The sequence below is a fragment of the Pleurodeles waltl genome, chromosome 5, assembly GCF_031143425.1.
Source record: "Pleurodeles waltl isolate 20211129_DDA chromosome 5, aPleWal1.hap1.20221129, whole genome shotgun sequence".
Classification (NCBI taxonomy): Eukaryota; Metazoa; Chordata; class Amphibia; order Caudata; family Salamandridae; genus Pleurodeles; species Pleurodeles waltl.
This window is the reverse complement of record NC_090444.1, coordinates 752,077,862-752,102,732: the sequence shown is the minus strand read 5'-3', so window position 1 is coordinate 752,102,732 and position 24,871 is coordinate 752,077,862. Positions and strand designations below refer to the sequence as shown.

Genomic DNA, 24,871 nt, shown 5'->3' with positions numbered 1-24,871 from the left:
TTGGCATATCTAACTTACTTATGAGTCCCTATTATATGGTCCAAATGTACACAAGACCTGTAAGTTAAATGTCACTAGTGGACTACAGCACCCATTGCGCCATGTGGCATTGCAAAACATAGCTTCAGTACTATCATTGTAGCCGGACTTAAGCAGCTTTTACATTGCAATTCAACCTGTCAAAATAAACCCTTTTTACAGGTCTAAACCTTCCATTCAAATAATACTAGGTCACTCCTAAGTAGGCCTTATTGCCAGTAAGGCAGGGTGCATGCTATTTATAAGAAGGACATGTAGCAATTTAATGTTAAACGTGCTTATAGTAAAAACCTATCCCAAAAGCTATTTTCACTGTAGCAAGGCTGGCTGTTCCAAAGGAAAACAGTAGACTACAAAATAATAAGGCTGTCTCTGGCTTCGAACAACCAAGAAATGTCATTCTTGAACTCTTTGTAATATATTTCAAATGCCCATTTCACTGGTGAAGTCGGATGTGTAATAAACATTAAGAAGAAAATACTTTTAGAGTTAACTTTTCCCTGCCTAATGCTTCTGAAGACAAATTTGCATTCCCCTTCAGCTGCAGCACTATGAGTGCTCAACTCTGATTGAGGTGTGAAAGCTTCTCTCAGAGCAGAAAAAAAAGGCATGGGTGTGGTGAGGTTTTTCTGTTCCTCTGGCAGGAAGGATTTTTGGCCAGTGCCCAGGTACTTAATTATCTTCAAAGGCTCCCCCACCCAAGTCACTAGTAAGTCAAACACACCTACAGAGGCCCCTTCTTTGTTTCTCTAGTCTGCCAGGCACAAATCACAGTGGGGAAGGAGCAGACCCCAGAACTAGGCTGCATTGACCACAGAGGAGGGATTACTCATTTCTCGAGCTACACCGATGTGGTGACACCCAGGCTCTGCGCATGCCTCGAACAATCATAGAAATGTTACCACAACTGCAGGTCTACTTTCCTGAATAATCTACTCAACCTAACTGTAATAAAATGGGTTACTTGTGGAGGGGTGGTAGAAGCCCCACACAGACAACAACAATCCTTGTGTGGGTGAACCTCACAACACACTAAATTAACTTGTGCTTAACACTGCTGCTTGGCACAAAGGCAGTCAGGCTTAGGTTAGAAGAAATGTATAAAGTATTTATGCAGTACTCAAACAAAAATAAAGTGACAACACAGTACAAGAAAAATCCCAAGCCAATGCAGAAAAATAGAATACTTTTTAATGTGTAAAATGATATCAGAACTACACAAATCCAATCAGTAGAACCAGCGATATTGAATTAAGATTTAGTGAAAATACATAAAGATCAAGAAAGAGACACTCACGGTTATTTATCCGCGCTGGGCCAGGGGAAAGTCACATGTTCAGGATGACTGTGATGGAACACGGGCCGTGAACAGGGACCAGGCCAGTCCCACTAAAGAATTACCTTTCCACATCCGGCCCAAAGAGTTCCATTCATGTTAGAGGAAACCACAAGAAGGAGAGCACGGACGTTGTTTACTGTGTGAAGAGGCAATAGTCACTCGAGTTTTGTACTGGCAGACCCTGCAGGCTGTCGCTGCCTATAGCATGAAGTGCATGTCTCTCATTGCCGGTTGTCGTGAAGGGTCACTGTTTGAGTGAAAAGCAAGTCTCATTGGAGCTTTGCGTTGACAGTCGTTGCGGGCTGAGGTGACTTTGTGAGAACGGGCCTGGTCACAGTCATGAGGAGCCCAAACTAAAGAATTTTCAGGAGGAGCTCTCACTGATGCCGGGCAAGGGTACGGGAACTGGAAATCACAGCTCGGGACTCACTCCAGCAGAGGCCAGCAGCAGAGCCAAGGCAGGACCAGGCAGGTTGAGTTGCAGCTGGTCAGTTCAGCAGATACAAGGAGGCCTCTGGGAGTTTGTTGTATCCCAGTAGCTCACACAGATGGTCAGCTAACTGACCCTTGGAGGCACTCTGGATAACCTGGATTCAAGGAAGCATGTCCAATCTTCCTTCCTGAGACAGAAAGCCAATTCTTCAACCAGAAGACCAGTCCTTCTGCTATCAGGGTAGTACTTCTTCTGAATCTGCTTTAGGTCCAAGGGTGTTCTGATAAAATTCCTTGACTTACTCCCAAAATTGTTCTTTCCATTCTGCTGGTACTGGATCCAAACTGTCTAGGGTGACAAGGGCAAGGAAATGCCTGGTGTTAGATTTCTTTGTGTGTGCTGTGAACAAGGTCCCTTTGAAATGTAATCAGGACATGGTACAGCGCCTTACCAGCCATCCTGCCAGGACAACCCTCTCCTGGTACACCCATGTCCCACTGTTCCCCCTTCAGGGCTCAATAAACATCCATGATGGGGGGAACCATTGACAGACCAAGGCAGCTGGAAACGTGTAGAAAGCCCTCTGAATTTTTGGGAAGGGAAATGGCAACTTTTTTAAAGTGGCATTTATAAATGGTAATTTTAAATCTGACTTTACCAATAGAGAGGATTGTAAATTACAAGTCATTTTAGTATAAACATAATTTCTCTATCTGCTCTCAATCTGACTTTAGCATTTATCAAACGTAATAAGGTAACTCAGTGTAAGCCAATGGGAGAGACAGGCCTTACAACACTGAAAATGATTTTAGTAGTTTTTCACTGTCAGAACATGTAAAACGTGAACACATATGCCCTACTTTTTAAACACGATGCACCCTACCCTATGAACGTTTAGGACCTATCTTAAGGGTGACTTATAGGAAGTAAAAAGACAGGTTTAGGCAAGCAGAAGGTTTATTTTGCCAGGTAGAAATGGCAGTTTAAACTGCACTACAGGATTCTGGGTGCCACAGGAAAGATAGCAGTTGCAAGTTAAAGCAGCTCAGATCAGCTGCCCTCCATCCTACTGCTATCCTTTATACTGGTGTTCACCTGTGACACAGAAGGTATCCTGCAGGCCCTACGCTGCTCTCTGGGCCCAAGGGTGTGAACTTTGGCCTCCTCCACGCACAACAGGAGCAACAGCAGGTGAGCTCCACTTCATTAACTGAGACGGGACTGAACATACATGGTGCTGCAGGGGCCTGGCAACCCACTGCTGCAGACAAGAAGGATCGACAGACACAGAGATCTGGCTTCAGAGGGTAAACAAAGACATGATACTGGCAGAGGCGAGGTGGACAAGAACCTCACCACTGGGAGAATGTGAGAGACCAGTCATTAGACATGGCCAGGCAGGCTGCTGAAGAGGGAGGAAGGCTGCTAAGGTTTCCCCTGGGACTGAAGATACCCCTGCGAACCCTGGCTATTGACCGCTGGGACACAAAGACACAGGAGGCCAGGGAATTAGCAGACCCTACACATCCACCCGATGAGCGAGCTGGGCTGCCCACGGAGAGAATTCACCCAGGTCACAGGAGCCCCCAGGGCTCACTGCAGGCCTGACTCTGACATGAACACTTGGGAGGAAGAGTAGGAGTCCTCAAGGGCATCTGTCAAGCATGCACAGACTGGGCCCTACCTTCCCCTACCTATTTACACCCTCGAGCCACACCCGCAAGGGAGGGGGATCAGACATGGCAAGGCAGGCTGCTGAAGAGGGAAAAAGGCCACTGACGGGTCCCGTAGCATCAAGGATGCTGCTCCTGACCCTGGCTGTTGACTGCTGGAACCTGGAGACATGGGCAGCCAGGGAGCCAGAAGACCTCAGCAATCCATCCACTCAGCTCGCAGGGTGCCCCATATGTGCAGACCTGCCCTGAGTTACAGACATCCCCCAGGGATTACTACAGGTCTGAATCTGTCCTGAACCATTGGCCAGGAGAGTAGGTGAACTCATGGGTATCTGCCCAGCATGCACAAACTGGGCCTCTTCCTCTCTCATCTGTTTGCACCCTCCATGACTGTTCCCCTCCATCAAAGAGGCCAGAGGCCTGGACTGGCGCCTGCAGCACCAGCCATGGACAAGGCAAGCGTGGGACTGACTTCAGACCACAGACCGTTCCCTATGCTTCCCTAGTACTCGCCCAGTGGGCTGAACATGGCCAGGAACTCTTCACACCAGAGCAGTTCATGAGCTTCCTGCTGCCCCTCCTCCCGCAAAGAAGGGGACACTGGGACACAATAATCATGGTTCAGAACTCAGAGATGGGCTAACAGACTCAAACTGACAAATACTGTAATAAAGGCCTTCTGGTGCGACAAGTTCGACTTAAGAGAAGATAGGTCCCCATCAGAGCCAGTATCTCCTAAAATGATCTTCAGGAAATACAGAATACCTGGACTGCGTTGGAGAGCAGGATAGAGGGAGTGGCAGTGGTGGTGTCTCTACTGCACCAAGACTTAATCAACCTGTTGGATCATACAAAGGATGCTGACGAGCTTATCTCCTGAACGGAGGATGAGCTTTGCACTCTCATGGCAGACTTCCTTAAACTTAAACAAAACTCTGTATGACTTGAACTTCAGGTGAAGGATGCTGAGGCCAGATCCTGCTAAAATAATCTCAGATTAGTGGGCCTGGAAGATACTTCAATAGAATGGTTTAAATCCTGGCTACCTCCTCTCATTTTGTGCTGGAACCTACCGGCCGCGGCATGGTACCAAAGCCCCAACCTAGGGTCCCTCCCTGCCCAATGATTGTGAGGATACTAAAATATTCAGACAGACACGCCATATTGCGGGCAGCAAAAGAACGAAGAGAGGTTCTCTCTAGAACCTCTAAAATCCTAATATTTTCAAACTGTCCTGCCAAGGTACAGCAGCACTGCAAAACCTTTTTGGAGGTAAAGCAAAAGTTAAAGGCCATGGAACTTCAATATATGCTATCCTATCCTGCAAAACTGAAAGTCATACATCAAGGGAAAAGGCACTTCTAGCTTTGAATTACCTGAAAGCATGTGGGAATGGGCTGAGGAATGTGTTGATGTAGGAGGACTACTGTTTAAGGCAAACGATGCCCACCAGAGGGCAGCAGAGAGGCTTCAGTGCCGTTCCTGACCTGAGAGCAGACAATAGAGAAGGTGCGGATCAAGAAGACAGAGAGAAGCTGGGGGCACGGAGCTTGGCTCTTCAGAGTTCAGCGCAGATGAAGGCACCCGCATGGACAGTGGTGGTCGGGCAACTGGAGGGACAGATAATAATTCCAGGGAACCTTAAGCATCAGTTGTTTTATAGCTGGTAATTTTAGTCTTAAAATAGTGGCATAATTCACGCACCAAGAAAGAGGTGACACAGTTAGAGCTGGGGGCGAAAGATGCTTCTAGTTGGGAAGTATGGGGGGGTGGTTGCTGGGGGGCTGGGGGTGGTTTTTGTTCATTTCGTTTACGGACAATACCAAGCCAGATTTCCCACGGAAGCATACACATTCCCACTTCAGAATTTCCAATCTATTGTACACAATGCTCTGTGCACTTTAATATTATCTCTTTCAATGTAAATGTTCTGAATAATAAAGTGAAGATGAGTGCAGTTAAACAATGCCTCAAAAAAGTTTGCTACCAGCTCACTTTATTTGCTAGGTTCCAAATGTGACTTTCTGGGTAGACACAGACACTCTATTATCTATCACGCAGGATTTACCTCAGGCTCTAGATGGGGTGGCAGTTCTGATCCATCACACATTTACTTATGCAATCACAGGAGTATACATAGATTCAATATGTCAGAGTGATAGGACTGCTAGAAGGTATCTCCTGGTCTTTCGTGAATGCCTATGTGCAAACAACACTATTTGAAAACACACTAAAAGTCCTTTGCCACTTGATCCTTGAGTTCCCAGTGGGCAAACTGTTCATTGGAGGAGATTTCAATACCATCATGAACCCAGACTTGGATGTCTGGACACTAAGCAACAGCATCTGGTCTACTCCCTTTCCAGACTGGGCCGCCATGCTAAGGCTGTCTGATGTACATAGAATCCACCACCCACATGTGCAGTCCTACACTTTTGATTAGGTTGCACTTTGGTCACGCTTCAGGTTAGACTACTTCTTCCTCCCAGCAACGGACATGATTGGAGTGTGATACTCAGAAATTCCCCCCACACGCTTTCTGACCAGGAGGTGAGGGTCCTATGACTCTCCTTGATAGAGGAAGGACAATGGTGACTAAATTCTTAGTGGCTAATGGATGGTTATTTTGAGGACTGGATTCACAAGGGTTTTAGTAACACTATGAGAGGCACAGGACGTGACCTTCAAGGAACACATTATCTCCTCTACTGCTGGCCACCATAGAAATGAAGGCAGAGACATAATGGAACTAGGCTCCAGACTCTAGGGTTTGGAAGCAACATTCCAGCTGGCTGGGGGAGATGAGGCCCTATGACAATTGGAATCAGTTGGAAAGATACTGAAGGAGAGGGCAAATTGACAATGGGATTCCTCCGAACATCAACTTTATGACATCGGACACAAGACTGGCAGACTCCTTTATTGGCTAGTGCACAGTGAAATGGAGCACGTGGTAGTTGCCTGTGTCCACAATCCCTTAAGTACTCTAGTGACTAAATCCATGATGATCAGGGAAATATTTGCTGATTATTAGAGCAGGTTATATGGGGTGCTCCCCATCCTCACTGCAGAACATGAGAACCCCATTATACAAGACCTACCAGTGACTTCACTACAACCTGCGGATAGGTATTCACTTATTCTGCCTATATCACTAACAGAGATAGATACTGAAATTAGCGCCATGCCCTTGGGGAAAACTCCAGGACCCAATGGTTTTACCCAAGAGTTTTCAAGAAATTTGCCAGCCTCTTATCTGGCCCCTTGTAAGCCATGTTTGGGGAAGCTCTCGAAACCCACATCTGGCCACAAGACTTGGGCGGGGCGGCAACAGTCATTATTTCTAAACTGGGAAAAGACACCACATCATGCGCCGTGTACCAACCTGTCTCCCTTATCAACACTGAAGCAAAACTTCTAGCCACTGTGCTGGCCTCCAGATTGACCAGGGTAATTCAAACGTTGGTTCATTCTGACCAAAATGGTTCTATGCCATCATGTGGCACCAGACACAGCATTAGGTGACTCCACATAGCCTTTGAAGCCATTCATTGATCCCTCCAAGCATCTGCTCTATAAGCTCCAGATTTTAAAAAGGCATTTGACTCAATGTCTTAGCTGTTTATGTTTCAGGTACTACATAAAATGAACTTTGGACTGAGGTTTATTTCATACGTCCGGTTCCTTTACTCCACTGCCTGGGCCCAAGTGTGCATAAATGCCATATTTTCACATTCTTTCCTGATAGAGAGGGGAAAGAGACAGGGTTGCTCGCTTCCCCACTCATATCTGCCTTGACAATGGAACCCTTGGCATCAAGGATAAGAGGTGACGCTCAGATGTCGGGAATGTCTTTCTTTATGCAGACAACATACTGTTACATTTAGAATGCCCACAACTGTCGATCCCCCAAATTTTCAGGATCCTACCAATATACAAGGAAGCCTCTGGGTAAATGGTCAACTGACACAAGTTAGTGCTGGTCCCAGTGGGGATCACCGATGAGGTGGCCCTGCCTTTGATCTCGGCCCTCCAGCAGTCACTGGGCCCTTTTTGGTACCTGAGCATAAATATCTCGCTGAAACAGGAAACGGACTGGGAACTGAACACAGAACCACAGCTGTGTAAACTTAAGCAGCAGCTGACAGTATGGGCCTAATTCCCTCTTTCAATCATGGGAAGAGTGGCCCTGTATAAAATGATTTTGCTACTGCAGCTGCTGTATATCTTACATAACTACCTGTACTCTTTGCTTCCCCCCTTCTTCAGCGGCTTGCATGCTACTCTTACTTCCTACATCTGGAGAGGTGGCCCTCTGCGTGTAGCATTTGTGAAGACTGTTCAGTCACCAGGGGATGAAGGGCCTGGAAGTGGCAGACATACAATTATATTACTGGGCTGTGCATATGCTTCCTAACAACGGCGGGCTATACACAGAGACAACTCCATGACCCACCTCGAACTGAGAGAAGTTGAAAGATACAGGGTATTGATGCTTCTGTATGGTTCCAGACCTCCTAGAAGGCATTCTCCCCTTCATAAAGTTAGCAATTGATTGTTGGCTCATGGACCTAAAATTCATTGAATTGCTGAAGCAACAGTCCAAGGTAACTCCCCTGTCGGTGGGCAAATGCATACCCTCAGTTTCACATCTACAGGGATTTGAGCCCTGGGACTGACAAAAAAGGAATATCCACCCTGGGAGACATGTGGATAGCCTCACACATGAAAACGTTTGCAGAATTGGTGCAGACTATAATCTCAACAAATACCAATTCTTCTCATTTCTCCAATTATCTCACACCCTAGAGTGGTAGAAAGAGGCCCTTTACCCAATTCCAGACCACAGTTTAATCTAGGCCAACCCTGCTCTTGAGGTGACAAAGAGTAAAAGCATCTCAAGACTTTATAAGACACTAGACACAAGCTCCGGACAGTAGATGACTTCCACTGACTGAAAGTCAAGTGTCAGCTACGTCTCATGCAATCTCCTCAAGGTTGTACCTGGTGGAATTTAAATATTTTCACTGAATCTGTTCCACTCCTGAGAAAATGCCTAAATCCCCAACTGATGTATGCATCCACTGTGGGTTAGGGGTGGGAACCATGTTGCATATAGTCTGGTCCTTAAATTCACACATTTTGTTTAAAGGTCCACATCACCTTACAATGCGTTTTGGGTTTCTCAGTGGCACTCTATTCTCACAGGGCTCTTCTAGGCATACACCAAGGTTGCAATAGGTCAAATGGAGACAAAACACTGATCACATTGGTTGCCTAGTGGCTAAAATGGACATTGCTACGCTACGGCGCTCACCCACAGCTCCTACACTGACAAAATAGCTCTGTGATATGGACCACTGTACCCTAGCAGAGGCCACAGTATACAAAACCTGTGGACACACAAGGAAACATAAAAATGTATGGGGCAAATGGTTACATCATTTTCAAGATTTGCTGCCACAAACTTTAAGAAATTGAACTCCAAGAGGCAAATATTACCTTGTAATTTATCTCAACAACCATTTAGCAAGGCAGTTTGCGTGATGTTCTGTAGTGACATCTGCTTAACTGGTACATGTTCAGTGTGTTTATCTTAGGCGCTGAAACTAATACAAAATAATTTTAAAAACTGCACTACCGGCTGCAGTGGCAGGACTCAGGCATGATTTAAAAGGCTACTTCAGTGAGTGGCACAATGAGAGCTGCTGCTGCTCACTAGTAGCATTTAATTTACAAACCCTGGATACAAGTAATACTGTTTATTAGGGTCTTTCAAGTAAATGAAATGTGCAAATGAGGTGCAATGTAATTTTCCCATATTGGAAGGAGAAGGCACAAGCAGGTAGGCACTGGTTAATAGAGGTAAAGTACTGTACATAGAGTCATAATGCCAACAAAAATTAGTTCAGCCAAAATTCAGAGTCGGGGCAAAAGGTTTGGGGGAATACCATGCCAGAGATATCAGGTCTAACAATGAGCCTCTGATTCTTTGTCAAAAATCAGCCTTGTGGGTGGGCTAGAACTCAATCTCCAAAAGTGGACCAGTGGGGCCCAACGCCAATCCCATTGATCCTGGTCAGCTGGCCTCTTGAAGATGCAGGGCTTTTTTAGCTGTTGTGTCCTTGAAGCTCATGAAGAGGTTAGCCAACTAGCCCTAGAGTTCAATCATTGGTCCTTGACATGAGTGGGGAGGAGGCCAAGCTCTTGAGGTCTCTGTCTCCACGAAGTCAACAGCAGGAGCAGCCCTTCTCTTTATGAAGTCCTACCTTATTTAATGAGAGCACTCTTTCTTGGTGCAAACTTTCTTTATAAGGTCCACAGTTTCAGCAGGTGCAGTGCTTCTTCTGTTCGATTCGAGCTCAGTAGTGTGCTGAGACTGGTACACAGGGGTGCAAATGTTATGGCAATTTCGACTTTGTGGGGTAGGAGGACTCTGTAACTAATGAGGGCAAAATTCCCTAGGGAACCGTACCCACTCTTATACCAGTTCCTGGGTGATTGGCACTAAACTGTCCCTCTGCGCATTGCTGTGTCCAAATCCAAGAAGTCAATACCTTTCCTCCATTGGTCAAAGCTAAGGGCACACACCTGAGGTGTGTCAATTAAAATAGGAGATTTCTCCCGAAACAATTGTATACTCTCTGGAGTGAGATGGCAGTCTGTCTACCTTCGCATAGGAGAGTGCAGGCTACAGTGAAACTCACATTTGCCTTTCAGAGGCACCTTACCCTTTGAAGCTGGGCCACCTCTGGCCACAGCCCTAAGGCCACAGGTGGCCCTAAGGCCATCATGTCAGGAGGAGGTCACATCTCCTCCCACCTTTTGCTCCCCATTCCTGGTAGCACTTCACACCTACTGGCAAGAGGGCAGCATGCTGTCTCTGGGGACAATTGCTGCAGTTAATCTGAAATGGCTACTAAAACTTTGGAACAGGAAAGTGATGAATTTTGAAAGTCAATCATATTAAAAGGTAATTTAAATTCAACTTCAGCACTATGTTGGGTGTAAAGTGACAATTAATTTGAAACCTTAAAGTGCCATATTTGGGGGTCCCAACTGGATGTTAGAACCTAGAGGTTGGGCTAGTGTGACTCCATGTTAGCCAATGAGACTACCAGCTTGCTACAGTGAAAACAACAATGGTGAATTTTCACTGTCATAATAGTTAAACGGAAAACAAAATGTCAAACTTTTTAATATTCTGCACCATATCTTATGGACTTCTAATTGCTACATTAGGGGTGACTTATACATTTTAAAAAGGTTTGGATTTAGCAAATGGGCTGTTTTGCCATGTCTAGCTGGCTTTTTAAAAGCTACCTAAAAAGGAGCTGGGAGCCATCCTTTCACCATGTCACTGCAGTGGTGGAACAATAAATACTGCAGTCCACTGGTGTAAAGAAATGGCTCCCTGTTGCAGTTACCCCCCACTTTTTGCCTGATACTGATGCTGACTTGACTGAGAAGAGTGCTGGGACCCTGCTAACCAGGCCCCAGCACCAGTGTTCCTTCACCTAAAATGTACCATTGTATCCACAATTGGCACACCCTGGCATTCAGATAAGTCCCTTGTAACTGGTACTTCTAGTACCAAGGGCCCTGATGCCAAGGAAGGTCTCTAAGGGCTGCAGCATGTCTTATGCCACCCTAGAGACCCCTCACTCAGCACAGACACACTGCTTACAAGCCTGTGTGTGCTAGTGAGAACAAAATGAGTAAGTCGACATGGCACTCCCCTCAGGGTGCCATGCCAGCCTCTCACTGCCTATACAGTATAGGTAAGACACCCCTCTAGCAGGCCTTACAGCCCTAAGGCAGGGTGCACTATACCATAGGTGAGGGTACCAGTGCATGAGCATGGTACCCCTACAGTGTCTAAACAAAACCTTAGACATTGTAAGTGCAGGGTAGCCATAAGAGTATATGGTCTGGGAGTCTGTCAAACACGAACTCCACAGCACCATAATGGCTACACTGAAAACTGGGAAGTTTGGTATCAAACTTCTCAGCACAATAAATGCACACTGATGCCAGTGTACATTTTATTGTAAAATACACCACAGAGGGCACCTTAGAGGTGCCCCCTGAAACTTAACCAACTAGCTGTGTAGGCTGACTGGTTCCAGCAGCCTGCCACACTAGAGACATGTTGCTGGCCCCATGGGGAGAGTGCCTTTGTCACTCTGAGGCCAGTAACAAAGCCTGCACTGGGTGGAGATGCTAACACCTCCCCCAGGCAGGAGCTGTAACACCTGGCGGTGAGCCTCAAAGGCTCACCCCTTTGTCACAGCCCAGCAGGGCACTCCAGCTTAGTGGAGTTGCCCGCCCCCTCCGGCCACGGCCCCCACTTTTGGCGGCAAGGCTGGAGGGAACAAAGAAAGCAACAAGGAGGAGTCACTGGCCAGTCAGGACAGCCCCTAAGGTGTCCTGAGCTGAAGTGACTCTTACTTTTAGAAATCCTCCATCTTGCAGATGGAGGATTCCCCCAATAGGGTTAGGATTGTGACCCCCTCCCCTTGGGAGGAGGCACAAAAAGGGTGTACCCACCCTCAGGGCTAGTAGCCATTGGCTACTAACCCCCCAGACCTAAACACGCCCTTAAATTTAGTATTTAAGGGCTACCCTGAACCCTAGAAAATGAGATTCCTGCAACTACAAGAAGAAGGACTGCCTAGCTGAAAACCCCTGCAGCGGAAGACCAGAAGACGACAACTGCCTTGGCTCCAGAAACTCACCGGCCTGTCTCCTGCCTTCCAAAGATCCTGCTCCAGCGACGCCTTCCAAAGGGACCAGCGACCTCGACATCCTCTGAGGACTGCCCCTGCTTCGAAAAGACAAGAAACTCCTGAGGACAGCGGACCTGCTCCAAGAAAAGCTGCAACTTTGTTTCCAGCAGCTTTAAAGAACCCTGCAAGCTCCCCGCAAGAAGCGTGAGACTTGCAACACTGCACCCGGCGACCCCGACTCGGCTGGTGGAGATCCGACACCTCAGGAGGGACCCCAGGACTACTCTGATACTGTGAGTACCAAAACCTGTCCCCCCTGAGCCCCCACAGCGCCGCCTGCAGAGGGAATCCCGAGGCTTCCCCTGACCGCGACTCTTTGAACCTAAAGTCCCGACGCCTGGGAGAGACCCTGCACCCGCAGCCCCCAGGACCTGAAGGACCGGACTTTCACTGGAGAAGTGACCCCCAGGAGTCCCTCTCCCTTACCCAAGTGGAGGTTTCCCCGAGGAATCCCCCCCTTGCCTGCCTGCAGCGCTGAAGAGATCCCGAGATCTCTCATAGACTAACATTGCGAACCCGACGCCTGTTCCTACACTGCACCCGGCCGCCCCCGCGCTGCTGAGGGTGAAATTTCTGTGTGGGCTTGTGTCCCCCCCGGTGCCCTACAAAACCCCCCTGGTCTGCCCTCCGAAGACGCGGGTACTTACCTGCAAGCAGACCGGAACCGGGGCACCCCCTTCTCTCCATTCTAGCCTATGCGTTTTGGGCACCACTTTGAACTCTGCACCTGACCGGCCCTGAGCTGCTGGTGTGGTGACTTTGGGGTTGCTCTGAACCCCCAACGGTGGGCTACCTTGGACCAAGAACTAAGCCCTGTAAGTGTCTTACTTACCTGGTTAACCTAACAAATACTTACCTCCCCTAGGAACTGTGAAAATTGCACTGTGTCCACTTTTAAAACAGCTATTTGTGAATAACTTGAAAAGTATACATGCAATTTTGATGATTTGAAGTTCCTAAAGTACTTACCTGCAATACCTTTCGAATGAGATATTACATGTAGAATTTGAACCTGTGGTTCTTAAAATAAACTAAGAAAAGATATTTTTCTATACAAAAACCTATTGGCTGGATTTGTCTCTGAGTGTGTGTACCTCATTTATTGTCTATGTGTACGTACAACAAATGCTTAACACTACTCCTTGGATAAGCCTACTGCTCGACCACACTACCACAAAATAGAGCATTAGTATTATCTATTTTTACCACTATTTTACCTCTAAGGGGAACCCTTGGACTCTGTGCATGCTATTCCTTACTTTGAAATAGCACATACAGAGCCAACTTCCTACATTGGTGGATCAGCGGTGGGGTACAAGACTTTGCATTTGCTGGACTACTCAGCCAATACCTGATCACACGACAAATTCCAAAATTGTCATTAGAAATTCATTTTTGCAATTTGAAAAGTTTTCTAATTTCTTAAAAGTCCTGCTAGGGCCTTGTGTGTTAAGTCCCTGTTTAGCATTTCTTTTAGAGTTTAAAAGTTTGTAAAAGTTTGAATTAGATTCTAGAACCAGTTGTAGATTCTCAAAAAGTATTCCAACTTTTAGAAGCAAAATGTCTAGCACAGATGTGACTGTGGTGGAACTCGACACCACACCTTACCTCCATCTTAAGATGAGGGAGCTAAGGTCACTCTGTAAAATAAAGAAAATAACAATGGGCCCCAAACCTACCAAAATACAGCTCCAGGAGCTTTTGGCAGAGTTTGAAAAGGCCAACCCCTCTGAGGGTGGCAACTCAGAGGAAGAGGATAGTGACTTGGAGGAAAATTCCCCCCTACCAGTCCTATCTAGGGAGAACAGGGTCCCTCAAACCCTGACTCCAAAAATAATAGTCAGAGATGCTGGTTCCCTCACAGGAGAGACCAACACCTCTGAAATCACTGAGGATAACTCCAGTGAAGATGACCCCCTGTTAGCCAGGATGGTCAAAAGATTGGCTTTGGAAAAGCAGCTCCTAGCCATAGAAAGGGAAAGAAAAGAGATGGGCCTAGGTCCCATCAATGGTGGCAGCAACTTAAATAGGGTCAGAGATTCTCCTGACATCCTAAAAATCCCCAAAGGGATTGTAACAAAATATGAAGATGGTGATGACATCACCAAATGGTTCACAGCTTTTGAGAGGGCTTGTGTAACCAGAAAAGTGAACAGATCTCACTGGGGTGCCCTCCTTTGGGAAATGTTCACTGGAAAGTGTAGGGATAGACTCCTCACACTCTCTGGAAAAGATGCAGAATCTTATGACCTCATGAAGGGTACCCTGATTGAGGGCTTTGGATTCTCCACTGAGGAGTATAGAATTAGATTCAGGGGGGCTCAAAAATCCTCGAGCCAGACCTGGGTTGATTTTGTAGACTACTCAGTAAAAACACTAGATGGTTGGTTAACTGGAAATGAAGTGTGTGACTATGTTGGGCTTTATAATTTGTTTATGAAAGAACACATTTTAAGTAACTGCTTCAATGAAAAGTTGCATCAGTATCTGGTAGACCTAGGTCCAATTTCTCCCCAAGAATTGGGAAAGAAGGCAGACCACTGGGTCAAGACTAGAGTAACCAAAACTTCCACTGGGGGTGACCAAAAGAAAGGGGTTACAAAAACTCCCCAGGAGAAAGTGGGTAACACTAGAAACAAAGAAAAAGAGTCCTCTGTAGGCCCCCAAAAACCAGAACAGGTGGGTGGGCCCCAAGACACAACCCAAAACAAAGGTGGGTACCAGGGTAAGAACTGGGATGCCACTAAGGCCTGGTGCCACAACTGTAAACAGTCTGGGCACCACACCAAGGACACTTCTTGTCCCAAAAACAAACCCCAGAACAAAATTCCTGGGGTAACCAGTGTAGCCATGGGAGATGACTCCTCAGATGAGGAGGTCTTCCTAGCCTTCAACTGGAAACAGGGCCCAACAGGTGAGTTGGAGATTCCAGAGGGAAGTAGACACTTCCACCACCTACTGGTGAATGGAATCCCAACCACTGCCCTGAGAGACACTTGTGCCAGTCACACTATTGTGCATGACAGGCTGGTGCTCTCAAACCAGTACATCCCAGGTGAGACTGCCAGGGTAAGAGTTAGCCTAGATAGGGTCACTAAGAGGCCTGTGGCTTTAGTGCCCATAGAAGTGGGTGGCACTCTTAGCTGGAGAAGGGTAGTAGTCAGTACAGACCTCCCCCTTGATTGTCTCCTTGGAAATGACTACCCAGAGGTTAGTCAGAGCCCAAGAGAGAAACTGGTACAGTGCCAGTCCTCTCCCAAGGATTCTGGAAGTCCTGCCTCTGCAGTAAATGCAAGCAGGCCCCAGAAGAAGAATAAAAGAAAACAGAGTAGGAAGGGTGGACAACCTTTAGCCAAGGTTACAGCAAGCCAAGGAGATTCTGCTCCAGTAGGGGAGAACTCCAAAAATGGCCCTGATAAAGTCCAACCTGACCCACAAGAAGTCCTGGCTAGTCAGGCAACTGTTAAACCTGAGTGGGTGGCTCCTCAGCTAACAGAAGAAAGAGTGGAAGAAGGGTGTTTACTACAAGATGTGGTAACCCCCCACTCCAATACAGCAGACAGGCAACCTGAACCCAAAGAAGCCTGTAACTTAGCCCCTTCCCTTTTAGGTGAAGAGCTAAAGGTGTGGTTCTGGGCACTGACAGCTGTCAGTGGCCTCTGCTGGGTGTTAGCCTTTATGGCTGCACTATCCTTAGCATGGTGGTCTGACCCCATGCCAAATAGCAAGTTAGGCCCCCTGACCCTATTGGTCATGGTGGGGTTACTCCAGCTCTGGGTAACCTCTCTGGGTAAGCTAGGGGTAACCCTGGCCAAGATAAAGTTAGCAGAGGTGGATACCTCTAAGACCAAAATAGAAAGAATGGGTGGAGACATTGAAGAGGCAGACAAGAGGCAATTCAGACTAGGTCCTATCACTGTGGAAGTAGGTCAGTTCCCCAAAGGGAATGACCTGAACAGAAGGATGTAAGGCAGAGTAGGCCCTGCAACTAACCAGCCTATTTCTCCTACTCTTCCTCGCCTGACAGACTAGGAAGACTCTCCCAGCTTGGGCTGAGTCTCCTGGCCTGTGGGCTGGGGGGGGCTTGTGTAAAGAAATGGCTCCCTGTTGCAGTTACCCCCCACTTTTTGCCTGATACTGATGCTGACTTGACTGAGAAGAGTGCTGGGACCCTGCTAACCAGGCCCCAGCACCAGTGTTCCTTCACCTAAAATGTACCATTGTATCCACAATTGGCACACCCTGGCATTCAGATAAGTCCCTTGTAACTGGTACTTCTAGTACCAAGGGCCCTGATGCCAAGGAAGGTCTCTAAGGGCTGCAGCATGTCTTATGCCACCCTAGAGACCCCTCACTCAGCACAGACACACTGCTTACAAGCCTGTGTGTGCTAGTGAGAACAAAATGAGTAAGTCGACATGGCACTCCCCTCAGGGTGCCATGCCAGCCTCTCACTGCCTATACAGTATAGGTAAGACACCCCTCTAGCAGGCCTTACAGCCCTAAGGCAGGGTGCACTATACCATAGGTGAGGGTACCAGTGCATGAGCATGGTACCCCTACAGTGTCTAAACAAAACCTTAGACATTGTAAGTGCAGGGTAGCCATAAGAGTATATGGTCTGGGAGTCTGTCAAACACGAACTCCACAGCACCATAATGGCTACACTGAAAACTGGGAAGTTTGGTATCAAACTTCTCAGCACAATAAATGCACACTGATGCCAGTGTACATTTTATTGTAAAATACACCACAGAGGGCACCTTAGAGGTGCCCCCTGAAACTTAACCAACTAGCTGTGTAGGCTGACTGGTTCCAGCAGCCTGCCACACTAGAGACATGTTGCTGGCCCCATGGGGAGAGTGCCTTTGTCACTCTGAGGCCAGTAACAAAGCCTGCACTGGGTGGAGATGCTAACACCTCCCCCAGGCAGGAGCTGTAACACCTGGCGGTGAGCCTCAAAGGCTCACCCCTTTGTCACAGCCCAGCAGGGCACTCCAGCTTAGTGGAGTTGCCCGCCCCCTCCGGCCACGGCCCCCACTTTTGGCGGCAAGGCTGGAGGGAACAAAGAAAGCAACAAGGAGGAGTCACTGGCCAGTCAGGACAGCCCCTAAGGTGTCCTGAGCTGAAGTGACTCTTACTTTTAGAAATCCTCCATCTTGCAGATGGAGGATTCCCCCAATAGGGTTAGGATTGTGACCCCCTCCCCTTGGGAGGAGGCACAAAAAGGGTGTACCCACCCTCAGGGCTAGTAGCCATTGGCTACTAACCCCCCAGACCTAAACACGCCCTTAAATTTAGTATTTAAGGGCTACCCTGAACCCTAGAAAATGAGATTCCTGCAACTACAAGAAGAAGGACTGCCTAGCTGAAAACCCCTGCAGCGGAAGACCAGAAGACGACAACTGCCTTGGCTCCAGAAACTCACCGGCCTGTCTCCTGCCTTCCAAAGATCCTGCTCCAGCGACGCCTTCCAAAGGGACCAGCGACCTCGACATCCTCTGAGGACTGCCCCTGCTTCGAAAAGACAAGAAACTCCCGAGGACAGCGGACCTGCTCCAAGAAAAGCTGCAACTTTGTTTCCAGCAGCTTTAAAGAACCCTGCAAGCTCCCCGCAAGAAGCGTGAGACTTGCAACACTGCACCCGGCGACCCCGACTCGGCTGGTGGAGATCCGACACCTCAGGAGGGACCCCAGGACTACTCTGATACTGTGAGTACCAAAACCTGTCCCCCCTGAGCCCCCACAGCGCCGCCTGCAGAGGGAATCCCGAGGCTTCCCCTGACCGCGACTCTTTGAACCTAAAGTCCCGACGCCTGGGAGAGACCCTGCACCCGCAGCCCCCAGGACCTGAAGGACCGGACTTTCACTGGAGAAGTGACCCCCAGGAGTCCCTCTCCCTTACCCAAGTGGAGGTTTCCCCGAGGAATCCCCCCCTTGCCTGCCTGCAGCGCTGAAGAGATCCCGAGATCTCTCATAGACTAACATTGCGAACCCGACGCCTGTTCCTACACTGCACCCGGCCGCCCCCGCGCTGCTGAGGGTGAAATTTCTGTGTGGGCTTGTGTCCCCCCCGGTGCCCTACAAAACCCCCCTGGTCTGCCCTCCGAAGACGCGGGTACTTACCTGCAAGCAGACCGGAACCGGGGCACCCCCTTCTCTCCATTCTAGCCTATGCGTTTTGGGCACCACTTTGAACTCTGCACCTGACCGGCCCTGAGCTGCTGGTGTGGTGACTTTGGGGTTGCTCTGAACCCCCAACGGTGGGCTACCTTGGACCAAGAACTAAGCCCTGTAAGTGTCTTACTTACCTGGTTAACCTAACAAATACTTACCTCCCCTAGGAACTGTGAAAATTGCACTGTGTCCACTTTTAAAACAGCTATTTGTGAATAACTTGAAAAGTATACATGCAATTTTGATGATTTGAAGTTCCTAAAGTACTTACCTGCAATACCTTTCGAATGAGATATTACATGTAGAATTTGAACCTGTGGTTCTTAAAATAAACTAAGAAAAGATATTTTTCTATACAAAAACCTATTGGCTGGATTTGTCTCTGAGTGTGTGTACCTCATTTATTGTCTATGTGTACGTACAACAAATGCTTAACACTACTCCTTGGATAAGCCTACTGCTCGACCACACTACCACAAAATAGAGCATTAGTATTATCTATTTTTACCACTATTTTACCTCTAAGGGGAACCCTTGGACTCTGTGCATGCTATTCCTTACTTTGAAATAGCACATACAGAGCCAACTTCCTACAACTGGTGACATTTATTACAGACCATAGGTACACTGGGTACTATATACTAGGGACTTACAGCTAAGTTAAATATGTACATCAGGTATTAATCAATTGTGCATACATTTCAGGGGTCAGATCACATGCACTAAGGCCTGGTCAAAAAGCCCCAGTGCACTTCAGTGTTGAAAAACGAGCAGCATCAATCCAAAGATGTGTGGGGTGAAACTGCAAAAAAGATGCATTTCCTTACAATAACGATACCGTGGGTGTGCTAAATAATGCCTATACAAGTTTACCAATTTAAATGGGGGGATAAGATTTGGATTTTCATGCTTATAGTACACAAATATAGTACACAAATCTACATGTCCCAATATTTACTGGGCGTTTTTCACTTTCACAGAATCTGACATGCTAAAATGTATACAAGGAAAAATCTGACTAATGGATTTTACCAACACCCTCTTAATTTTGGCATGTGCATAAACAGTGGTTTGCATGGCTGTCGGAATTTATGAGACACTTGCAATCGAAGATTTAATCTTCACCAATGCAGAAGAAGTAAATAATTCTAAAACCTCAAAGCATGATGCCACAGGTTGGCAGAAGAGAGGTATGTGGATGAGCTCCCTTTTCTGTACAGCACTCCAGTGCTATGATATACTATGTTAAGCAGATTTGTAGAGTGCACTATCACCCACGAGGGTATCCTGGTGCTGAGCGTGTCTGTGTCTAGCCACACCTAGAGTCTCATGGGACCAGGTCTTCAGCTTCTTGAGGAATTCAAGAAGTGAGGATGAGGCTCTTATATGAAGTGGCAGATCATTCTATGCTTTAGCAGCAATGTAGGAGAAGTCTCGACCACCAGATCTGGTATTCCATATGCATGAGATTTGTGCAAGTAAGAGTCACAGAGAGGAGGTATCTAGGTTTGTGAAAGAGGATCTGATTTATGAGGTTTTGGAAATGGCCCTTTTTGAAGGGTTATCCCCAAACTTTTTTTGCTTCTGTCCTCCTTTTTTAGGTCGAGCGTAAGCGTTCGACCTCGTGCATACTTTTAGTATACTTTTTTTGACTTAAAGTAATTTAATTTGTTGTTTGCTAGTGGTCAGCTCTGCCCTTTTTGTCCCTCCTTTTCCTGTTTCAGATCAGTGACCAACTACTGTATTATTCCACTTTGGTTTCTTTATCTGTTGCTGTGACGGACTACTTTTGCCATTTCTTGGTTGCTCACTTTTCACTGTGGGTGCTTTAGGCTGGTAGCTGCCTGCGTTTTATTGCAGCATTCCGTTCCTCCCACCTCCTCCCATGTCGTTAACATTTGTTTTGGCTTTATTCCAGTGCTGTCCTCGTTTACCTCTGGCTCCTCATTTAATCTTATTTTACAAAAGAAACACCTGGTGCCTATACATTTAGCTCACTGCTGCAATTTGATCCTCTTTTTCCTTTTTACTGTTCATTGTTGCCTCTATGGCTCGTTGTTCTGATTGCTGGCTCATCATTTTCCTCTACTTTCACAGACGTATCATGGTCTCTGGACTCCCATTTGACTCATGCTACACTTTGCATACTTGTTCCATATCCTTGAGAATTGGAATCTCTTATTATACATAATACCTCTATATTGTTAAAGGTATGTTAAATGTTTTCTCTTTTCCTTTTCTCTTTGCATGTCTTTATACATATATGAGTTGCTTTCTTTTACACCATATGGGTGATTTTCTTTATTTTCAGAGCACCAAATACAATATCTCTTAGTTGGCTGTATGATATTCGTATGGCTTTTTTTTCCGGGACATCCCTTGTTATACTTTTTATTGATATTCACCATCTCTGCCTGCTGACATCATAGGTCTATCTTTTAAGTGTCTTTCTACACACACGGGGAGCGGAAGGGGATTTCTCCCTCTGCTTTTATGGTAGTTCTATGAATTAATTACTCATCTTCGGCACTTGGTCTCTCTTTTTTACTTATCAACAAATGGTTTGTTTCACGGTTTACACCACAACTTAGTCTGTGAATAATCCATTGACGATTTCTGTTATTCACACATTCTATTTGTATATGTTTACAGCCTTGAAAAAGTCAAGTGTGACGAAACACGTGTCGGCTGTTTTCTTTCAACTATGAAAAATTGCATTGGCCTATAAACCACTTACCTAGTGTATTTCATTGGATCAGGTCACCAACTTTCCTGTTACAGTACCAAGGAATAAATGGCTTACACTTTGACCCTGAGATGTGCCGTGGTTTTCTTAATTTCATAGATGGACTGTGACCTTACATAGGAAACAACCCTCACACCCTGTGGCTGGGTGTCTTACCACTGGAGCACTCTTCTTCATAAATAATGACTTTTCCATCATAAACTTCAAAAATTGATTGTAGCAGACATATTGGAAGTGCGCACCATTCTTACACAGCCACAATTGTTGATTTCTCTGTTGTTGATATACTTATGTGGGTGGCACAACCAGTGCTGCAGGCCCACTAGTAGCATTTGATTTACAGTCCCTGGGCACCTGTAGTGCACTGTACCAGGGACTTACTAATAAATCAAATATGTCAATCATGAATAAGCCGATTACATACACATTTTGTAAAGGAGCACTTGCACTTTAGCACTGGTTAGCAGTGGTAAAGAGCCCAGAGTAACAAAAACAGCAAAATCGGAGTCCAGCACACATCAACAACCTGGGAAACAGAGGCAAAAAGATAAGGGAGACCACGCCAAGGATGAAAAGTTAAACAGATATGAAGCCTTTGGAAGACAGCAAAGGGTCATAGTATCTGCAGCACAGGTGGAAAGCTTTGCATGTGAATAAGATTTAGATTGTAAAGATTATCTCTATAAGTAGATAAGAACACTGAGAACTTCTATTATTTTGCTTAATTTATTTAAACTGTATACAGACCTTCCTGTACTTCGGGACATAGCGAAGTCTTCGTTTTCATCCATCTGCCTCCTAATTAGGTTAACCTGCTCTTGCACCTGCAATAAAACCATAGGAAAATAGAAAATATATTAGATGTAATGAAAACAAGCATGAATATTTAAAGGCGAGACTCACACTATGGGGCGTCGTCAAAAGAAAGATGGGAAGCCAGATTAGGTCGGTCCAGTCATCAAAACATGCAAGAGCTTGGCGCAGGCATGTTTAACACATGGTGATAGCATTTATATACTGCCCCAGATCCACAGTGCAGGTGCTCTGCGACTGACAGTCTCCCAGATAGTGAGCTACACAGGCAGCTTATAGCCAAGCATTGCGAGTCAATAAGTCCCGCTAGTCACCCGAGGAGAATCACACCAATTCATGCAGGGCAACTGGGTGACAACGAGGAGCATAACTACTAGTAAAACAAACAAGGATCACATGAACTACTGTATTGAAGCCTCTCTGACTTCTCTGGGGGATGGTGGGAGGCTGTAGAAGAGCACAGCCTGCGACTGTGACTTGGCCATCGCGTGACCAGATGTTGGAGGCGACGAGGGGCAATCTAGAGGTGCCGTGCGAACGCTTGCTGATCGTGTTACCTCGGTGTAGCTCTTCCAAGGAGACGTATTGGAAGAGTAGCAACGGAAAGCGTCGTTACTTCTAGCATCGATGATCCTGGCTGCACTGGGGGGTTCGCTTCGGATCCTGGCTGCTGCCCCACTGGCGATGCTGCTGACCTCGCTCATGCTTTTGTCACGCGCGGGATCCCGGGGCAACGAAAGGCTAGCACAGGATCGTGCGCGAGCTCTGGCAGCACCCCTAGAGCCTCACTGTATTGTCCCTGAGCGTCATCCATGTCTCCACGACAACAGGGTATACACATAAAGAAGTACAGAGCGCGCGCCCGCCAGCGCCATATACAGAGAAGACGGACTATACTGTAACGCCAAATCCATTAGATACTCTCGCTCGATCCTAACGATATAGCTAGTTTCCGCTCCCTAAATTAGAATTAAGCCTTGAGAAATGAAATGGCTATGTTTTCAGACGTGTTTTTTCATTGTGCATATGTGTCTTTGTAAGTGCGTAGTGTGGTAAGACCCACAGCTGGCGACTTTGGAAACAAGCATTTGCAATGCAATGGGTCTCGCATTTGCTTGAGTTGGAGCTATTGGTGTTGTAGATTCACAACTGGACTTTTTTTTGCCACATAAATTGGTCAACCTTGCATCATCATTTGGTCTTTTCGTGCCATATAATTCCAGTGGCCCTGCATATAACTAAAGCACTCCAATTTACCTTGTTCCTCTATCTGCAGCCAAAAAGGAAAATGTTGCCATTTAGCATCTTAATTCCATGCCATGCTAATTCCAATAGAATACCACTTTCAAAACCCCACAATCAGAGTCTGCTGGCTGGCTAACACAATTTCCAAAACAAGACAGCCACTGAGGAGTGATGAGCGAAATAAACTAGAAGGGTCACCCAAACATTTCAAGATTGTTCAAATAGTCATAGTGTAATAAGGATGTTAAGTTGGCCTGAATCATGGTCATAACTGCAATAAGGAGAGATTAATAAATCAGAAATAAACATTCAGCATTAGACCGTAATGCTCAGACCAGACCCTAGAGGACACCACAATGAAAATAGCATTTGTAAGAAACATGGTCATGCCATCATATAGTTACCCCCTAGACAGCATAACCACCAGGGGCGGCTCCACCGCAATGGAGGAGATGTGTCGCCCCCCTGGATGAGCCAGCAGATGAAAAATAAAAAGATAGCTTGCTATCGTTTTATATTCCATTTTTCATCTGCTGGCTCAGCCAGCAGGTGCAGCAAGGGGCGGGCGCGGCTGGGTCACAGGGAGGTGAGAGAGTGCACTAAGTGTGCAAGTGTGTTTGGCCAGCCGTTAAACACACATATGCACTTAGGTTTCTCCAACATATACACAGCTGGGCTGAAGAAACAGCACAGACCCACGCTTTGGTCTGAGCGGCAGTCACTGCCTCTCAGGCCAATCCTGACGCTGGTTGCATGCTATGTTTATCATGTAAGCAGCACCAGGATTGTGGGGAGCCTTTGCTGGTGTCCCAGCAAATGCTGGGACACCACAAGAGAAGCAAGGCAGCAGGAGATGGCGACTGGAGACGGGTGGTGCAAGGTAAGTGGTTTCTTTTAGTTTTTTCCCCCGTCGTTCGTCGTCCTCTCCTCCCCCTGCCCCCTTCCTTGACATATGCGGTGGCCGCCACTGATAACCACTTGACAATGAAAAAGTAATGTAGCGCAACCATATATTTAGCCCCTAGAGATTGTAATGCCTCACACATTTTCAGGCTTAGCAGGCCCTTAGAACATAATACTTAGGCCCTTAGAACACAAACTACTTCAAACTGTAAAATAAAAGTTCCAGCCATAAGAGAGCTTAAAAAGGGGACCAAATGGTGGGAGGGGTTATTATTTTGGGGTCTCCACTAACCTACAAGAATGAGTCTGTGGGTGTATGATAGATGCGTTAGTATAAGGGTGTGACTGCGTGCATGGACGTATTGCTGAGTAAGTGCATCAATGGAAGCATTCAGCACTTTTGACCAAAAGCAAGGACTATTGGCTTTAACAAAGTTTGCTTTTAGGTAATTGTGTTACTATGTTTAGGCTGGGAAGAAGAGCACTAAAATTACTAGAGTACACAGAGACTAAGAGTACTGTGCAGACTATTACTCGGCTTCTCCCTGTATGAGATTTTACCTCATGAGTCTTGTCGCCGAGTTGTAGCTTTAGTCTGTGGCTGAACAATGAACAAGTGAGTTCACGCGTCTAAGGAAACCACACGTGTCATGGAAAGGCTGAGGGCTTGCTGGACCCTTCCTTTCATGATGGAAGAAGCCTGAGTAGTGT

The 24,871-nt window shown here is 46.6% G+C and overlaps 1 protein-coding gene across 3 annotated transcripts in view; it reads right to left on the bottom strand.

The window, feature by feature from the left end:
• The window catches only part of CCDC170 (coiled-coil domain containing 170), a 212,505-nt gene extending 189,665 nt beyond the window's left edge, over positions 1–22,840 (bottom strand). For 2 of the 3 annotated variants that reach the window (XM_069234718.1, XM_069234717.1), the window contains exons 1-2: positions 22,570–22,829; positions 21,947–22,023 (exon numbers count right to left, since the gene is read on the bottom strand). In XM_069234718.1, coding sequence (XP_069090819.1) covers positions 21,947–22,023; positions 22,570–22,716 — 224 coding nt within the window. In that variant the 5' untranslated portion in view covers positions 22,717–22,829. Of the gene's footprint in view, positions 1–21,946; positions 22,024–22,569 lie in introns of all 3 variants that reach the window. The other variant, XM_069234716.1, reaches the window with a different exon arrangement.
• Positions 22,841–24,871: the final 2,031 nt, after the last annotated feature.